The sequence below is a fragment of the Taudactylus pleione genome, unplaced genomic scaffold (assembly GCF_031769625.1).
Source record: "Taudactylus pleione unplaced genomic scaffold, aTauple2 ptg000015l, whole genome shotgun sequence".
Taxonomy (NCBI): domain Eukaryota; kingdom Metazoa; phylum Chordata; class Amphibia; order Anura; family Myobatrachidae; genus Taudactylus; species Taudactylus pleione.
Window position 1 is genome coordinate 28,338,318 of NW_028284417.1, and position 19,478 is coordinate 28,357,795.

General features: G+C 42.1%; 1 protein-coding gene across 4 annotated transcripts in view; it reads right to left on the reverse strand.

The window, feature by feature from the left end:
• Nucleotides 1-892: 892 nt before the first annotated feature.
• The window catches only part of EPHA7 (EPH receptor A7), a 191,459-nt gene continuing 172,873 nt past the window's right edge, over nt 893-19,478 (reverse strand). For all 4 annotated transcript variants that reach the window (XM_088472092.1, XM_088472079.1, XM_088472086.1 and 1 more), the window contains 3 exons: nt 6,838-7,031; nt 2,948-3,103; nt 893-2,834 (listed from right to left, as the gene is read on the reverse strand). In XM_088472092.1, the coding sequence (XP_088328218.1) occupies nt 2,720-2,834; nt 2,948-3,103; nt 6,838-7,031 (465 nt within the window). In that variant the 3' untranslated portion in view covers nt 893-2,719. The remainder of the gene's footprint in view (nt 2,835-2,947; nt 3,104-6,837; nt 7,032-19,478) is intronic.

Sequence of the window (19,478 nt, forward strand, 5' to 3'; positions counted from 1 at the left end):
TGATCTAAATGTAGGTGAAACAGTATGTCTGTAGTTTAGGTTTTGTTGTTTATTTTGAAATGAACCTTGTAAGACGCTACCATATGTGCCACTTCCTATAAATGACATGTTTCATGTAGATTTAGATTATAAGCATACATAAAAGGAAACTGAAATAAATATATAAAGAAATCCAAGATGATCTAGTATCAAATTGCTCCTTGCTTTTTCACCTTATAAATAGCACGCTTATTTCAAAGAACTCTAGTTTATAACCTCTTTTAAATAAAACTCTTTGAAACAAATGATCTTTCATTTCAGTTGCCTGATAATCATTTAAATATATTTTATAGCCACAACCAATTTAATAGGGATACTTATGTACCTTTGTTGGGAGCAATTCTAGAAGGACCCTATAGTAATGCAATTATTGAAGCTATACATCTTAAATCTAATAATATTATATAGAGGAGCATATCAATTTACATATGGGAACAACCAATTTAATTCATAGCAACATTTCTCCAAATGGTGGTATTCGAAGGGTTTCTGAAAAATCTGTGTGGTCCATATTTTCTACTCACTTCTTAGTCCATTTCTACAGTGTGTTGACTCTCTCCTCATTATGTGCTTTCATGCCCATTGTAATTTCATTTGTTGATGGCACTTTGTAGCACTGGTATAAAAAGAATACCTTTTCTGTTTGTTGAATCTATCATGAGTCTTATAAAATGACTTTCGGGCACCTCACAGCATGCTTGGCTTGAAATACTGACCCTGCTGGGCAGAACTACTTCATACCATCACACTTGATTTCCTGATAAAAGGCTGTTCCAGGGTGGTCCCATAAAAAAGAAACACAAATAATCCTCCAGCAGACTACATTATAGTTCAAAAAATATATTTACAGTCTATTACAAAGATTACAAATGGAAGTGTCTATGAAATGGTAATTCAGTAAATGTATTTTACTATTTTTTAAGGAGACATCTTTGAAATGATTTTTTTTCTAACAATTAAATAAATATAAGGTCATAAAATAACAATGTACAGAGAATTAAATTGACTGGAAAGTAAAGTAAGCAGAAGAGAATATCCATTTGTTTTTTTCTGCAGCCATCTTTGGTCCTATATGGTAAAATACAATATGTAGCATTGAAATACCTGTTTTGTGAATCTCTGCAAGTAAAATAGAAAAATATAGTGCATTTTCAATGTATTCAGAGCTCACTACAGAGAAATGTGTATACAAAACAAGACAGTATAAATAAAATTTACACACTTTACACCGAAACATTTACAATTTCTGTGGATGCCCACATAATCAAAGGAGACCAATTTCTGCTCGATCCCTGGGATCTTTCTTTAACTACCCGAATCTGTTCGGAAAGACATGATTCTACATGATGGGTGGTCCACCATCTGAACATATTTTACAAATATATCTCTTACTCTAAAGATATGCACAAAGGGAATATCTAGAAAGACACAATTTATTATTGCTTATGGTAGACAGAAAAAAGGCAAAAAACCTCCTCCTATCAGATATTTATCTATAAAAAAAAAAGATTATCCTAATTACCATGTTATACAATTTAGCTAATTACGTGTGTTGTAAGATGTTTAACTCTTTAATGGTAAACAAAAGAGCTACCCTTTTCACCCTGATATATAATGCTAAATATAAAATCTAACTGTACAATCAAACATGGAGTGCATTCAACAAGATCTTGTACAAAATATAATTTGGCTATTTCAAATCTATTGTTGTAAGAAAAAGAAATTGTTGATTCTTCGGTCACCTTGCACTTAATTGCAGGCAGTGAAAGGTTTCGACAGTGACTTTGCCACAAGAGGTTTTTTTTTTCTATTGATCTTGACATTCACATAGGGAAGGCTTTATATTTTACAGTACTGGTTTCTGGTATGTAGTTTCGGAGACCCTGTTTTTTTCAGAGAATTAAATAACTCTCAATTTTAGCAATTTTTTAATGATGTAATGTTTTTACTGTGTTTTCAAAGGTGCCATGACCGCACAGAGTGCCATTATTGCTTTGTATTCAGCAAGTCCTTAGAAAATATCTAAAAATAAACAGATATTAACTTGCAGAGTTTCAGTTGCCTGCTGTTGATTTTACCAATGTCTACATAGATACCGTATCTAAGTAAAATGCCTCAATAACAGCATTTAAATTATAATTTAAACCATGCTAATATTAGTCTCCTAATATGTGTGCAATTAAATATATCAACCTCCCCCCACCCCCCGCCTCTCAAAAAAATCAAAGGAGAATAACACATTATAAAATAAGATTATATAATAAAACACAGCTTAAGGAAAATAGTTTGCCGTATTTACCAACAATCTTGTGATTTTGTCCAACAAATATATTCTTTTTTTCTTTTAAAATTCTTTATGTACAGTACATTTGAAAAAGTCAATTGAGCAAAAAGGAGGTTAGAGAGCTCTATTTTGTTCTTGTTTTCAGGTAGTACTTTGTTATTACTGCTGTTATGCTTGCCACGTGGTTTGATCCAATTTCTCTCTTAGGAAATGTTTGGTGGCACTTAGGAGTTCAAGTCTGTAGGTGCTTGAGGATCTAGTTGGTTTTTTATCTACTGCAAAAAGCCATAGTAAAGAGAACTCAGTTTATTGAGCAGATTCTAGCAGCAGTTCTTATAAAGTAAAGGCCAGTGCTGTTGTCTCAGTCTTACCTCCCTCATGAGGGAGGGCTGTCTATCACACCTGTATTCCTGTTCCATGAAGATGTATCATTTGTGCTCTCATAGTTTGAATACTGCTCATGATCTTCTTCTGATGGCCAACTAATGAAATCCCTAGGCTCATGACATCACTGCAAAGAGAAAGATCATTTCATTTTACACACACATTTACACATGAGCACACTGTGCATACATACACACAAACAATAGTAACACACAATAGTTGCATTCATTCTGAACTTACTTAATAGTCATCCTGGCAACAGCATCAAGGGAATTGTATCCTGCCGAACTGAAATTTTCCTTATATCTTTCCATCTTAATAGCTTCAAGCCATTCTCCAATTGAGCAGAATGCAGAGAAATCAGGGGTGTTCTGATCCAGAAGTGGGCTTACAGGTCTAGGAGTTAAAAAACAAACAAACTAAAGATTCTATGCTCTGGTGCTTTACAAGAAGTATAGTACATATAACGTTAATAGACTTTAGCCTATATATTCTCATCCCAGAAGGAGGAATTTGTTGCTGATTAAACATTGTTTGACATGTACTATTCATCACAATTTTTGGAAATACAGGAAAATAGATAGTTTTTGGAATAATGTTTTGTCCCACATAAACACAGATACTGGACTTTGCCTATGCAAAGATGTGGTACTCATGCTCTCCAGTAATTATAACTGGATTTGTGACCGCATTCCCATCCTAGTGTAAATACAAACCCTCACTTGACTGTCATTTTAATGATTACTCAAAAAGCAATATTACACAAATGGACCTCACTTTCCTCTTCTTTTCTTAGTGAAAATAAAAATAAAGTTTTATGGGTAAATTTACTAAGATTCGAGATAGATCGAGATGACCATCTCGGGTGATTTATTCATTTTTTTTCCTGCTTGCAAATTTACTAAAGGTAAAGTCAGGTGAGTTAGAGAGAGATTTCTCTCATCTCACTTGTAAAACTCGGGTGAGATAGCAATCTCGAATCAAATCACCATCGGGCCAAATCGGAAGAACTTTTCAACTAAAACATACTTCTCTCATATTTACCAAGAATCGGGATGACAAGCTCGGGTGAGATAGGAGCAAACTCTGTCAAAATCACTTTTCAAACTCTCAACCCCCTGAGCTGCGAGATGGTCAGAAACATACACAAATCATTGTGATTTGTGTATGTTTCTTTCTGTAAATGGTTAAAATAGGGTTCATTTAATAAAAATTATGTGAGGTCCCCCTCCAAAAGACTAACCAGCCTCGGGCTTGCCAGCCAGTTCTGATTCTTAAAATTACAGGGAAAAAAAAATGTGTAGGGTTCCACTGTTAATTTAAGAACCAGCACCAGGCAGCAGGGACAGAGCTGGTTTTAAATATACATAGAAAAAAAATTACGTGAGGTTCCACGTATATTTAAAACCTGCCCTGGACCCTTTCTAGTGGGGGGCTGATGCTACAGCCAGGGGTGCCCTTTCACCAGGCCCCCCAGCCGCAGCATCAGTCCTGACTGCTAGTCAGCCCAGGCCAGTGATCCCTTGGGAGTTGAGTACCCCTCCAATAAAGGGGTACCCCTCTCCAGGGCATCCCTGGCCTAGGCTGATAGCCCTGGGCGGAGGGTTGATAGTGCAGGTGTAGTGTAAACTTAGATTTACCAAAATTGTCTTTACAGTGGAACTACAGGTCCCAGCAAGCCTCCCCCGCAAGCTGGTACTTGGAGAACAACAAGTATTAGCATGCTGGGCATTAAGGGCCCACTGGTATGTGTAGTTCACCTGTGAAGAAATGTTTAAAAAAACACAACACACACCATGAGAATAAATTTTTATTACATACATACAGTACATACACACATACTTACCTGCTGCCAGATGTTCAGGTCCTCTTCTCAATGTAAAGTATCTGTTCAAAATACCTGAAAAAAAAGGCAATACTCACCCTTTTGTCCCTCGATGTTCTCCGCAGTAATCCTTTAAGGTGGCCAGACACTCTGTAACAACATGTATCATCATGGTGTTACAGTATCGCGAATGACTTCAGTGTCCCGGCCGCCAGCCAATCAAAGGTGACTTCCATTAGTGGCCGCTCATTGTCTGGGACCCACGTGGACTTAGCCAATGTGCGGCTCGTCCACGTGGGTCCCAGCCAATGAGCGGCCGCTAATGTTAAGCCGCCGCTGATTGTAGAAACCCAACAGGACAAGATCCCGACTAGGGCTGGTAAGTACCCTAACAATCCCCTCTCCCCCCAACCCTAACCCTCCTTTAGTGGTGCCTAACCCTAATACTCCCGGGTGCTGCCTAACCCTGAGACCTCCCCGGGGGTGCCTAAACCTAACCATCCATTCCCACACCCTAAACCTAACCCTCCCGGGGGGTGCCTAACTCTAACCTCCCCCCAGTGGCACCTAAACCTAACCCCCCCCTTCCCCTAGCCTAACCCTCCCCAGGGTGCGCCTAACCCTAAGTCCCCCTGGGAGTCCCTAAACCTAACCACCCCATGGCTACGTGCTAAGATACCCGGACTTACCTAGATCGGTCCAGCGTCGGGATTAAGATAGGCGTTGGCATTTCGACGCCTATCTTAAATCCCCCGTTGCTCTTTAATTGTCGGGATCTAGACTGGCAGCATGTAGTTCACCGGTCTATTAAGTACATTCCCTGCGATCCTTGCTGAATCAGGCCCTTAGTGGAATATGCCTTCACATTATTACACTGATGTCTCTTAGCAGTTATTATAATACTTTATGGTAATCTGTTTTATTAGCCCGTTTGCCATAACCTAAAAGTGACATCATTGTAGGTATAATCTCCTTATAATGAATAACCAAACACCAAAATATCCTGTTGAGCACAAGTGGGAGGAGGTCACAGGAGGAACCTTAGAACCAGAGAAGTGGAAGTTTATCGGAGGAAATGCAGCAAAAAGCTATACATGCGCTGGCATTAAAGAAAACTCATACAAAGTTCTCAATAAATGTTATATGATTTCATAGTGGTGATATACAAACTTCCTGAATATCTTGATAAGACGTTCTCTCTTTATCACATGTCATGGTGGTGTCCTGGCTAGGATCTCCAATGAAGATGATGTTTACCTAATCTTGTTGTGCATCCAGGATGACTCCTATTCCCTAACTCTCTTGGTCACCTTCTCTCAGCACTAGATCACAACAGCAGTCTGGAACTATACTCCAAATAAATGATAGTCGCATCATTATGTGCCCCCAGTGCCTCCTTCTAGTAGTGGAATATTGCAGGTATCCCTTATGCTAACTAAACTGCTCTTCCTATGAGTGTACATCAAGTGTAGTCAACCAACGTCCATGAGAGCTACAGAGAGTTCATGTTGAATCTGTAGAATGTGTTGGTTAGGAATGACTACACCACATAATGTGAGTTAATAATGACTACACCTGTGCACCAGCTAGGTAGTCTGGAAAACGTGAACTGTTAGTAGCTCTCAAGGACCAGGTTGGCTACCCATGGTGTACAATATACTTACACAAAAATAACACATTGAAAGTCATCATTGTTAATTACAAATTAATGGGCTTTCTCTGTTGCAACGTTTTGTAAGCACTATGTAATGATCCATTACTTCCCTTATCCTTCAACTTTTCTTCTCTTCTGTACCTCACACCCCTTCCTCCTGTATTGAATTTTTCATAAAATCTAAATAAAAGTTTTAATAATAAACTACATAATATGTACAATAACAAAATGTTAATAGTTTCCCAATATAATATCTATATACTGCTAAAATAATAAAACAAATAGAGCATGCTAACTGAGATGGACAAGAAAGTCTACAAATATATTTACCAGTAATAGTAAACTGTATGTAATGTTAATATAATAAAACTGTCTTTCCAGGGACTAGTAATCTTACACAACTCTGGGTACAACTCAAACAACTTTAAATATGAAAGAACATTTTGCTTCTTGTCTACAGTATGTAAAAACATTTATTAAAAGTAGTTGCCCGAAGCAAATTGAACAAGAATACATTAAACAATAAAGTAAATCAACCAACTATTGGAACTTAATTTTCACATGTATTTATGTATATACATGTATTTAACATGAACTAAAATTTAATTTTAACAAAAGAGTATACAGGTGCTTCATGGAGAGCACTCTTACCTATTACAAGTTCCCATTGGAGTTTTCAAGCTGTTAGGGTTCCGAATCATTTTGTCTAGTATACCAACAATCTGTTCAAATTTAGGCCTTTCTCCACGTTCCTTCTGCCAGCAGTCTAACATTAGTTGATGAAGACCTGCAGGACAATCCATTGGTGCAGGTAACCGATAACCCTCCTCAATAGCTTTTATAACCTAATAAAGAAAAATACACTTTAATGTCATATTTAAGATCTCCGTTATATTTTAATTAAAAATCCTTGTAAGTTTCCTAGCATTTAGTGAATACAGTACATACAGAATTTTGACATCTATGTTATTCTTCAGAGTCACGACAAATGTTACATTTATAGGTGTATCCTGTAAGTACTCAAGAGAAGATACGTATTAGGCCAGTGTTGGTTAACCTTGACACTCCAGCTGTTGTGGAACTATATATCCCAGCATGCCCTGCCACAGTTTTAGCATGCCTTAATAGCAAAACTGTAGCAGTGCATGCTGGGTTATGTAGTTCCATAACAGCTGGAGTGTCAAGGTTAGCCAACACTGTATTAGGCTGTAGGCCTAGCTGTAGTGCTAAATATATAAGTGCAAAATTTAAAAGTGCATTTTAAGTATAATTTCGGTGTTATACCAGTGTTAAACCGAAGTCAAACAGAAGGAGGACATTCCAACTCCAAACTCACCAAAAATCAAAACAACATTTGGACAAAGTATAATCAAGAAATGTGAGTTCAAAAACGTTTCACTACAAGCACCTGCATAACCAGGACATTCACCTCTGGACTCTTGCTCACTGTAAGAATGAAACACTTCACTTGCTAATATTTGTGCTAGCTCTCTAGTTTCACAAATACCTCAAAACATACTGTTTTCTGTGCCAATGTCAGTTTACTTCTTAGAAATGTCTTTCTTCCTTAGTTCTTTGCCTAGCCTCATGTCATCTATCTTCTAAAACAGTCTACTTTAATATTCATTTTTGTCACCCATTAAATCTCCACTTTTACTCCGCTCAATAATAAAACTTTTGTTATTGTGCAGACACCTTTTCCTCCCCTGTACTTTCACTTGCTTTTGTGCAAATTTCCTGCACTTTCACTCATATTCATAATTTATTCCTTCTTCTGGTTCTCCTCCCCCTATTCACCTCAGCCACACCATGACCATGTTTTTTTCCACTTCCCCCTCTTAGTATCTACCTAATCATCTGCTCTGCTCCCTTCTTCCCCCTTGTCTCCCCCACCTCCTCCTCCCTCTCCTCTACCATTACTCAACTTTCGTTCTCTTCTACCCCACCATGGTCCTACTACCCCATTGCTAATCCCTCCTCCAACTCTCCTCTCCATGTCACCTCATCCCACCTCCATCCACATCTCATTAAACTCCCTCCCTGCCCACCGCCTAAAGGTTCCCTTCCCAGCACTGGTGCCAGCACAATCTCTCCACTCTATTCATCTTGGTCCCCCAAATTAATCTCACCTCCCCTTTGTATCAACCTGATAATCTCATTCACATTTCTCCCACAAACACTGTCCCTCTATCCTGTGCCCTCTGGAATGCCAGATCAGTCTGTAATAAACTGGTTCCCACCCATGAACTTCTCATCTCCAACAACTTGCATCTCCTAGCCATTACTGAAACCTGAATTTCACCCTCTGACACCACTTCTCTTGCAGCTCTCTCCTCTGGGGGCCACACTTTCTCTCACACCCCTCAGCCCGGAGGTCACCATGGTTGTAGTGTTGGGGTCCTTCTATCCCCCCTGGTTACTACTACCAACTCATACCCTCTGAACCATCCCTTGCATTCTCTACATTTGAGGTTCATGCTATACCCCTCTTCCAACCAGTACACCTGCGTATAGGTGTCAATTACCATCCCCCTGGTCCCCCCTCCAAATTCCTTGATAAATTTGCTTCCTAGCTCCCTCACTTTCTCTACTCAGACCTTGCCTCAATTAACCTAGGTGACTTCAATATTCCAATTGATATACCTACAGACTCCTCTGCCTCCAAACTCCTCACCTTCACATCTTTATTTGGTCTCTCCCAATGGACCTCCTCACCCTCCCATGTGAGTGGGTATTCGCTTGATCTAGTCTTCACTCACTGTGATATTTCTGATTACTTCCATTTCCAATTCCCCCTCTCTGACCATCAACTTCTCTCTTTTAACTTATCCCTCTCTCCTTCCTCTCCTCTACCTCCTAAGGTCACCATCACTAAGCATAACATTGAGGCTATCAACACCATCTTTGTCTTCCCTGCTTGACTCACTTCTCTCCCCAATCCTTTCTCTCTCCTGCCATGAACAATCTGCTTCCTTATACAATGCCTTCCTTACTTCTGCTCTTGACTCAGGCAATCACTACTCACCCCCTCGCAGATCTACGCCATAACCATGGCATTCCAACTGCACCAGATACTTGCAAAAGTGTTCATGAACTGCCGAGTGACAGTGTAGAAGTTCACGCTCTAAGGCAGATTTTTTCCATTTCAAGTTTATGCTCTCATCCTACAGTGCTGCCCTTCCCCTCTCTAAGCAGTCATATTTCAAGAACCTCATCTCCTCCCAGTCCTCAAATCCCCAGCATCACCACCTTCAACTCCCTCCTCTGGCCACCCCCTCCTCGCCTTCCCTTTTGCTCTCTGCCCTTGACTTTGCTACCTACTTTACAGCTAAAATTGACTCCATACATCAGAACAACATATCTCACCAGTCCAAAAGCACTCCACCACCTCATTTCCCAGGTCACCCCTCTCCATCCATTTTACCTACTCTGACATCATTCTCCCCTGTATCTGGAGAGGTCATGGCCCTCATCCAGTCCTCCCCCTACTTTCACCTCCCTCCTTGACCCTATCCCTTCACGTCTCCTCTGTTAACTTCTCTCCTTGTGCCTGTTCCCATTTTGCCCACCTCCTCAATCTTTCCATCTCATCTGGCACTGTCCCTTCTGCAATCAAACATGCCATTGTCTCCCCCATTCTTAAAAAACCTACCCTTGATCCGAACACTCTCGCCAACTACTTACCCATCTCTCTCCTCCATTTTGCCAAACTCCTTGAGCGTATTGTTTACACCCACCTTACCACAGTTGTTTCCTCCCACTCCCTCCTTGACCCTTTTCAGTCTGGCTTCTGTTCTCTCCACTCTATTGAAACTGCCCTCACAAGAGTCAGCAATGACCTCCTTGCTACCAAATCCAAGGGTCACTACTCTCTGCTCATTCTACTTGATCTCTCTGCTGCTTTTAACTGTGGAACACCCTCTAATGCTGCAAATCCTTCACTCCCTTGGTCTACGTGACACTAACCTCTCCTCGCTGTCCTCCTACCTCTCTGATTAATCCTTCTCTCATGATTCTTCTTCTCCCCACATCCACTTACAGTAGGTGTTCCCGAAGGTTCTGTTCTGGGACCACTCCTATTCTTCCTCTATACATCCTCTCTAAGTGAACTTTTGACCTCCATTATCATCTCTATGTGGATGATACTCAGATCTACCTTTCCTCCTCTGATCTCTCCCCCTCTCTCCTCACTCGTATCTCCAAATGTCTCTCTGCTATATCTTCCTGGATGTCCCAGCGATTTCTTAAACTTAATATGTCTAAGACTGAGCTGATCATCTTCCCACCCTCCCATATAACCTCACTTACCACTATTTTTTTTATCAATTGATGGCACAACTATCTCCTCTAACCCCAAAGTGCGCTGTCTTGGAGTTATCCTGGACTCCTCCATCTCCTTAAAAACCACATATCCAGAACCTCTCCCACTCCTGTCATTTCCATCTCAAAAATATTTCCAGGATCAGGCCCTTTCTCACCCAGGATGCTACCAAGACCCAAATACACTCACTGTTTATCTCCAGATGAATACTGTAACCTCCTCCTATCTGGCCTCCCCAACTCCCATCTCTCTCCTCTCCAGTCTGTCCTCAATCCTGCCGCTTGGCTCATCTTTCTCTCCAAATGCTCTACATCTGCCTCCCCTCTCCTACAAGCCCTCCACTGGCTTCCCTTCCCCTTCAGAACCCAATTCAACGTTCTCACACTTGCTTACAAAGCCCTCACCCATTCCTCTACCATTTACATCTCTGACCTCATATCCCTTCACTGTCCTGCCCACATGCTGCTTCTCATGCCAACTGATTACTTCCTCCCACTCCCACCTCCAAGACTTTGCCCATGCTTCTCCCCACCTTTGGAACTCTCTTCCTCTCCTTGTCAGACTCTCTAATTCATCAGAGCCTTCCAGCTCTCATCCTAACTTGCTGCTACATGCTCCTTCTTCCCTGTCTACCACATCTGTGTCACGCCTGTTTGTCTGCTGCTCCCCTTTAGAATGTAATGTAAGCTCTTGCGAGCAGGGCCCCCTACCCTCTTGTGCTTCTTTTTACTTTATTTTCATCTACTTATTACTCCCCACTAGGGCACCTAACACTTGGCTGCTTAAGCTTTGTTGCTTATTTGGGTGTTATGGTTGCCAGTGTAGCAATGTATATTATCCATATCCTTGTCCTGCATTGTATTGAATTATACTTTAAGTCACTAATTTATGTACTTAGTAAGGCGCTGCGTAACACTTGTGGCACCATATAAACGATAATAATGTATCAAGTTAGAGGTATTCCTTTAATTGATAACAGGCATTAAGGTGTGCAAGCAGACTTTTGATACAAGAACAAAAGAAAATCTAATTAAGTGGTTGATAAACAATCTAACAACAAGTAGCAGTACTCTTTACAGTGAAACACGTTTAGGATACGTGTGTACTGACCTTGAAGTCCTTGCCTACCACAAAGATGTGCTGCCACCAGTGATTTATTGGGTAGATGTTACCCGCTGCAGCACCATTTATCAACACAGACCTCTTTTCAGCAGAGGATTATGCCTCTAGTGAGCAGTTAGTATTTTTAAAGGGTTGGGTATGGGATACGGACGCTCAGGATCCCGGCTGTCAGAATCCTGATGCCGGCATCCCGATAGGGTTAGGATACCGACACCTGTCAGTCAGTATTCTAACCCTACCCCTCCCCGCTGCCTAAACCTAACCCTCCTCCCCTAGTGCCTAAACCTTACCTCCCCCCCTAGTACATAACCCAAATTCTGACAGGTGTCAGGATTCAAGCACCGGCATCCCGACTGTTGGGATTATAACTACATCCTCTTTTGAATGGCCACTGTGCAACTGAGCCCAAGTGGAGTACTAGGAAGTGACTGCTAAACATTAAGGCAGCTTTACATTACCGGCAGCATCGGTAATATAAGCACACTGCTGACCAACAACCACTTCTATCTGGCTAATTCACTTATTCTGAAAAGAACCATGCTCACTACTTTTGAGACAGCTAAAACAAAGCATTACCTACCGAGTCTGTACCAGACCATTAGCACTGGGTAATGGTGAGCAGTTTAATACGGGTTGGGTATGAAATCCCGGCTGTTGGGATGCAGCTGGTGAGAAATCCCGACACCCATAGGAACGCACGTAAGTATTTTCCTGATCCCTACGGTAACCCCTACCCTAACCCTCCCTCCCAGTGCCTAACTCTAACCTCCCTCTCCCTATTGCCTAAACCCAACCTCCCCCACCCCACACCCTAATCCTAACACTCCCTCCCCGGTGCCTAACCCTTACCCTGCCCCTAATGCCAAACCGTAACCCCGCTACCTAACCCTAACCTTTCCCTAACACCCAGATACTTACCTTCAGGATTCCGGTGGTCGGCATACTGGTGCCGGGATCCCGTTTAATACTGGTCGTTTGCATTATTATCATGCTCTAGGAGCCCCCTTTACCTTACCATCCTTCTGCTGTACTTTGCTCAGGTTTAATACTAATTATAGGGGCACACACACCATCATCCGTCGACTTTTGCAGTTATGATTTATGCTCCCAATGTGGATACTTTCTAGCAGGGATGGAAACAAAATGTAAAAAAAAACAAAAAAACCTCTGTTTAAACCAGTTTTTTTTTTTGCTTTGATGTTTTAATGAAAAACATTTAATCCTGCATATTATATTACTACTGTGGAACATTGCTGTGTATTAGAAACCTTGATCAACCATGTTTTAATGCTTTCTAACCAGGGTTGGAATTTTTAATTTTTACATTTTGTCAGATACTAAATAAGATACTATCCTATTCCATATTGTTGGCAATTTATGATCTTTGGGATCTTTAAGACCCATTGACAGCCTGTCCAGTTATTTTAATCGATACTAGTTCCGGGAGTTTTCTATTTCTATAAAATGTATACGTATATGTATTAGGGGTGAGCGGGTTCGTATTTTCGAAATCCGAACCCCCCCGATCCGAGCCGGGAACCGAGTCAGGCTCGGGTTTTCCCACCTGGCTCGGATCTGAAATTGAGGCAAAACGTCATGCCGCTGTTGGATTCTCGCGGGTTTTGGATTCCCGTGATCGCCGCCATTTTTCATTCCGGCTGTGAGTTAGGAGGGAGCTGGGAGCTCAGTGTGTTAGACGGAGTGTTATAAAAATAATAAATAATAAAGTACGATGGCTACTGTGAAGAGGGAGAGAGGGGGCTGTTGCTGACAATGACCATAGGGGCTGGCTGGCTACTGTTGTCCTTGAACATATAGGGGCTGGCTGTTGTCCTAAGGGGCTGGCTGTAGTGCTGTGTTGTCCAGGGGCTGCCCTGTCTGCTGTAGGGGTACACTCATACAAATAATTTTTACAGGGGGTGTCCTGTCTGCTGTAGGGGTACGCTCATACAAATAATTTTTACAGGTGCTGCCCTGTCTGCTGTAGGGGTACACTCTTCCAAATAATTTTTACAAGTGCTGTTCTGTGTGGTGCAGGGCTACGCTGCCCAAAATACAAATAATTTTTACAGGTGCTGTCCTGTGTGTTGTGGTGTAGGCCGCTGCATTTCTTCCAATTTTTACAAGTGCTGTTCTGTGTGGTGCAGGGCTACGCTGCCCAAAAATACAAATCATTTTTACAGTTGCTGTCCTGTGTGGTGTAGGCTGCCCTACAAAAAAAACAAACCTTTAACAGGGGCTGTCCTGAGTGTTGTGATGTAGGCAGCTGCCCTTCTTAAATTTTTACAGGTGCTGTCCTGTGTGTTGTGGCATAGACTGCTGCCCTTCAATTTTTACATGTGCTGTCCTGTGTGGTGCAGGGCTACGCTGCCCTTCAAAAAAAAACACCTTTTACAAAATATAAAATATAAAAATAATGGAGGATAAAATAGGGGAAGATCAAGAACCACTTCCTCCTAGTGCTGAAGCTGCTGCCACTAGTCATGACATAGACGATGCAATGCCATCAACGTCGTCTGCCAAGGCCGATGCCCAATGTCATAGTAGAGGGCATGTAAAATCCAAAAAGCCAAAGTTCAGTAAAATGACCTTAAAAATTAATTTAAATAGTCTGAGGAGAAACGTAAACTTGCCAATATGCCATTTACGACATGGAGTGTCAAGGAACGGCTAATGTCCTTCCCTGTGTTCATGACTAGTGGTTCAGCTTCACATGACGATGGAAGCCTTCCTCCCACTAGAGAATTAAATGAGATAAGCAAAGGCACAACAAAGAACTGTGCGTTCTAAGAAGATATCACAAATCCCCAAGGAGAGTCCAAGTTCGGCGGCGGTTGCAATGCCTGATCTTCTCAACACTGGAGAGGTGGCTCCTTCAACCATTTCCACGCCCTCTGCAAGTGCTGGAAGGAGCACCCACAGTCCAGTTGCTGATATTCAAATGAAGATGTCACTGTTGAAGTGCAACAGGATGAGGATATTGGTGTAGCTGATGCGGAGAAGGAAGTTGCAGAGGAGGATTCTGATGATGATGGGGTTTGTTTAAATCAGGCATCGGGGGAGACAACTGTTGGCCATGGGATGAAAAAGACCATCATGGTCATGCCTGGGCAGAAGACCAAACATTCCACCGCTTTGGTCTGGAAATATTTCAGTCCAAATGTGGACAACTACTGTCTTGCCATATGATGTGTATGTAAAGGTGTAATAAGTAGGGGTAAGAAAGTTAACCACCTTCCCTTATAAGTCACCTGCAGTGTGTTCATAAAAAGTTACTGCCAAGTTCAGAAACTGTGGCTAAGACTAAACCACACCGTCAACTCCCTCCTCGTCAATTTCCTCCTCAGGATTGGAAGTAGTCCAGCAGGCCATGTCACTAGCATGACTGACTCCTCTCCTATCCAGGATTCTTCTGTAGGATCCTGCATTGCTATGCCATCCTCTCTGGGATGTCGTTCAACATCCCAGAGAGGAAGTTGGAACACCACTACTTCTTTTACTAACCAATTGACCCTCCAACAGTCCTTAGCAAGGACGATGAAGTACGACAGCAGTCATCTTGTTGTAAAGCGGATAACTGATAACTGAGACCTTGACAGCTATGTTGGTGTGACGTGCGGCCGGTATCCGCCATTAGTGCAGTGGGATTTAGACAATTGATGGAGGTAGTGGGTCCCCGGTACCAAATCCCATCTAGATTCCACTTCACTGGGCAGGGAATACCGAGAGTGTACAGAGACGTCAGAGAAAGTGTCCTCAGTGTCCTAAAAAAATGCATATGTACCCAATGGACTATATGACTGACAGCCCACTGGGTAGATGTGTCGCCTTACGCAGCAACAACAGCAGCGTCACCAGTAGCAGCATCTCAGAAACGTCAGCTCGTTCCAAGGCAGGATGCACTATGTATCACCAGTTTCAGTTAGAGGCACACCGCCGACAACCTCTTAGAGAAACTGAGGGAAATCATCGCCCAATGGCTTACCCCACTTAAGACTCTCCTGGGGATTTGTGAAATCTGACAATGCCACCAATATTGTGCCAGCACATCCCATGTTTTTCTCACACAATAAATTTAGTGTTGCATAATTTTCTGAAAAACGACAAGGGCGTGCAGGAGACGCTTTGGGTGGCCTGAAAAATTTCTGGTCACTTTCGCCATTCAGCAACTGCTTGCAGAAGACTGGAGCCCCAGCAAACACTCTTGAACCTGCCCTGCCATCACCTGAAGCAAGAGGTTGTGATGAAGGGGAACTCAACCCTCTATATGCTTCAGAGGATGGAGGCACAGCTAAAGGCCATTCAAGCTTATACATCCACCTATGACATAGGCAAAGGAGGGGGTATGCACCTGACTCAAGTGCAGTGGAGAATGATTTCTGTGTTGTGCAAGGTTCTCCAGCCCTTCGAACTTGCCACACGTGAAGTCAGTTCAGGCACTGCCAGCTTGAGTCAGGTCATTCCCCTCATCAGACTTTTGCAGAAGCAACTGGAGAAAGTGAAGGAGGAGCTAAGACGGAGCAATTCTGCTCAGTATGTGGGACTTGTGGATGAAGCCCCTCATTCGCTTTGCCATGATTCGAGGGTGGTCAACCTGTTGAAATCAGACCACTACATTTTGGCCACCGTGCTCAATCCTAGGTTTAAAGTCTACGTGGTGTCTCTCTTTCCAGCGGACACAAGCCTGCAGAGGTGCAAAGACCTGCTGGTGAAAACACGATCAGCTGAACGTGACACGTCAACAGCTTCTTCTTCATTTTCTCCAGCAACTGGGGCTGCCAGAAAACAATTTAAGCAACACGCTGGTGGTAATACAGGGCAGGCAGGACCAAGCTTGGACATCTGGTCTGGACCGAAGGACCTGCCAACAATTCTGACATGCCTACTGTCACTGCATAAGATACTGTCACCATTGGCAGAATGGTGGAGGATTATATCGGTGACAGCATCCAAGTAGGCATGTCAGACATTCCGTACCTGTACTGGCAGGAAAAAGAGGCAATTTGGAGGCCCCTGTACAAAATTGGCTCTATTTTACCTAAGTTGCCCCCCTCCAGTGTGTACTCTGAAAGAGTTTTTAGTGCAGCCGGGAACCTTGTCAGCAAAAGACGTAGGAGGTTGCTTCCACAAAACATGGAGAAGATGACGTTCATCAAAATGAATTCTCAATTCTTCTGGGAAGACCAGCCTCCAGAAAGTACAGAGGGACCTGTGGTGGTGGATTCCATCAATGGACGATTTAATACTCTGAGGATGAGAATGTACACAACACTGACGAGGGTGAGGAATCGGTGGATGAGGGCGACATCTTGCCTCGGAATCGGTATGAATTATTGCCGGACGCAATCCCGACAGTGGCTGGCCGACATGGGTGAAAATCCCAATCGTCCCCAGGTAAGTATTTACTAACCTAACCTCTCCCCCCTAACCCTAACTCTCATTAGGGGTTCCTAACCCTAACCTTCCCCCCAGTGCCTAAACCTAACCCCCCCACTTCCCCGTCGCCTAAACCTAAGTGTCCCGAGGGTGGTACATCACCCTAAGTCCCCCCCGGGAGCCCTAAACCTAACCCCCCCTTCCCCGTGGCTGTCCGCAGCAGCGCCCGGCATCAATTCGATCGGGATGCCGGGCGCCGGTCTCCCGGCATCGGTAAAATGACAGGCGTCTAGATTAAGATGCTTGTCATTTAACCCTCGCCGGGATAAAGCAGTCGGGAAGCCGGCCGTCAGGATTACGGCTGCCAGCTTCCCGACTGCATACCATTGCCTCTGTAGAGCCAGTTTGTGCAGGGACAGATTAATTGCCAGCTTGTTTTGTGGGGACCCAAACAAACCAATAATTTCAGCCACAGTCATGTGGCAGGCCCTGTCCTTGAAATGATTGGTTTGTTAAAGTGTGCATGTCCTGTTTATACAACATAAGGGTGGGTGGGAGGGCCCAAGGACAATTCCATATTGCACCTCTTTTTGTTTTTTGCATTATGTACTCTTTGGGGGCCTAGTTTTTGAAAGTGCCATCCTGTCTGCCATTGCAGTGCCACTCCTAGATGTGCCACATGTTTGTGCCGCCCACTTGTGTCGCTTAGGATAGTCATCCAGCTACCTCGGTGCAACCTTTTAGCCTAAAAACAATATTGTGAGGTGTTCAGAATAGACTGGAAATTAATGTTATTGAGGTTAATAATAGCGTAGGAACAAAAAAAAAAAATACAAAGTTCTGTGATTTTAGCTGTTTTTAAGCTTTTTTTCCAAAAAAATACAGATCCAAAACACAAAACCCAAAACACGGAAGGGTGGTTTTGGCAAAACCAATCCAGATCCATAAACACAAAGAAAGATCCAGATCCGAAACCAAAACACGAAAAGTGGCCGATGCACACACCTATTATGTATACAGTTTAACATATACATATAAATTTTATAGAAAATTTGATACACCATTTTATAGAATCCCGTTTTATACACCAGCGCCTCTCCTAATTTTCCAGTATTCATTTCAGTATTTGTGGGTTTAGTGTAAATGAACGAGTAATAACTACAACATTTGCAACTCAAATTAAGGTAACTTGTTACAGTGAAAGTACTGGAATGCACATTTTTAAGCTGGAATTTCTGACTTACAAAAGATCAACAATATGACACTAATAAGGTTTTGAGATGTCATCGCATGCAAAATTATGTACACCAATCAATGTTCATAAAGGTACATGAGAAAAAAATTTTTCTTCTCTTAATAAATCTTAGGTGGCAATTCAATAAGAGACAATGGGGAAGATGTACTAAGCTTTGGGAAGTGATAATTTGGAAAGTGATAAACTACCAGCCACTCAGCTCCTAACGGTTATGTTACAGGCTGTGTTTGAAAAATGACAGAAGCTGATTGGTTGCAGTTTAGCACTTTCCAGAGCTTAGTACATCTGCCCCAATGGCTGTAAGGGGCCAGCATTCCTACCGTTTCTCCAGCACATTGCAACCACTAACACTGCAGAATTTTCAGCTCACCCCATTGAGGTGTGCAGAGAATTTTGCAATGCTGCTGTACCGTAATTAGTGGTGATGTTTGCAGTCACACATTGTAAATTTTGTTGAACATAAATACCCTTCATCATTGACAGCTAAGGTGGTGACAATAAATGCACCCTATGCAGAATTAGAATTTCAGAGCTATATTCTGTCCATAACTGAACTAGTTACAGATGACAAGCAGTTTCATAAAGAGAAATGCAGAAACCCCCGACAACAGATTCAAGCCTAACACAATAAAACAAGTTAAATGCGTTCATACTGTGTCTTTGTGCTGAGCCATGGTTTCACCATAGAGAAATCCCTTACTAAATATATGATGGTTAAGTTAAAACATACTACTGTACACTTCATTAAGCCCTGGAGACCAGAGAAGAAAGGCAGTGAGAGAATCAATCAAAAGGACATGTAAAAGGTTGATCTTATAAGGTAATTCTTGTCACTGACATTGTGCTACAAAGACCCTGTAAGAATAGTAGTAAAGAATTCATGCTCCTGAATATCATGCAGTGAAAGATTGTCTGAAACTGACTTGTGTTAAGACAGACACAAAAGACTTTTTCAACCTGACTGGTGAGCTCCAATTAACTCCCATCATGTTGCTAGTTCCATTAAATGAAATAACTACTGTATGTAACAAATAAAATAGAATTGTATTCACAAAGCTGTGCATTTTTAGTTGAAGAACGTAAAAATAATTCTTTCATCTCAAGAACAACACTGACTTGTGCAGCTTTCAGCAATATTAGATTGGAAAAGGGTTTAATAAGCTTTATAAAATATGTGGTTTCTTTCAACACTTGTTACATTTGTAATGTTCTTACATT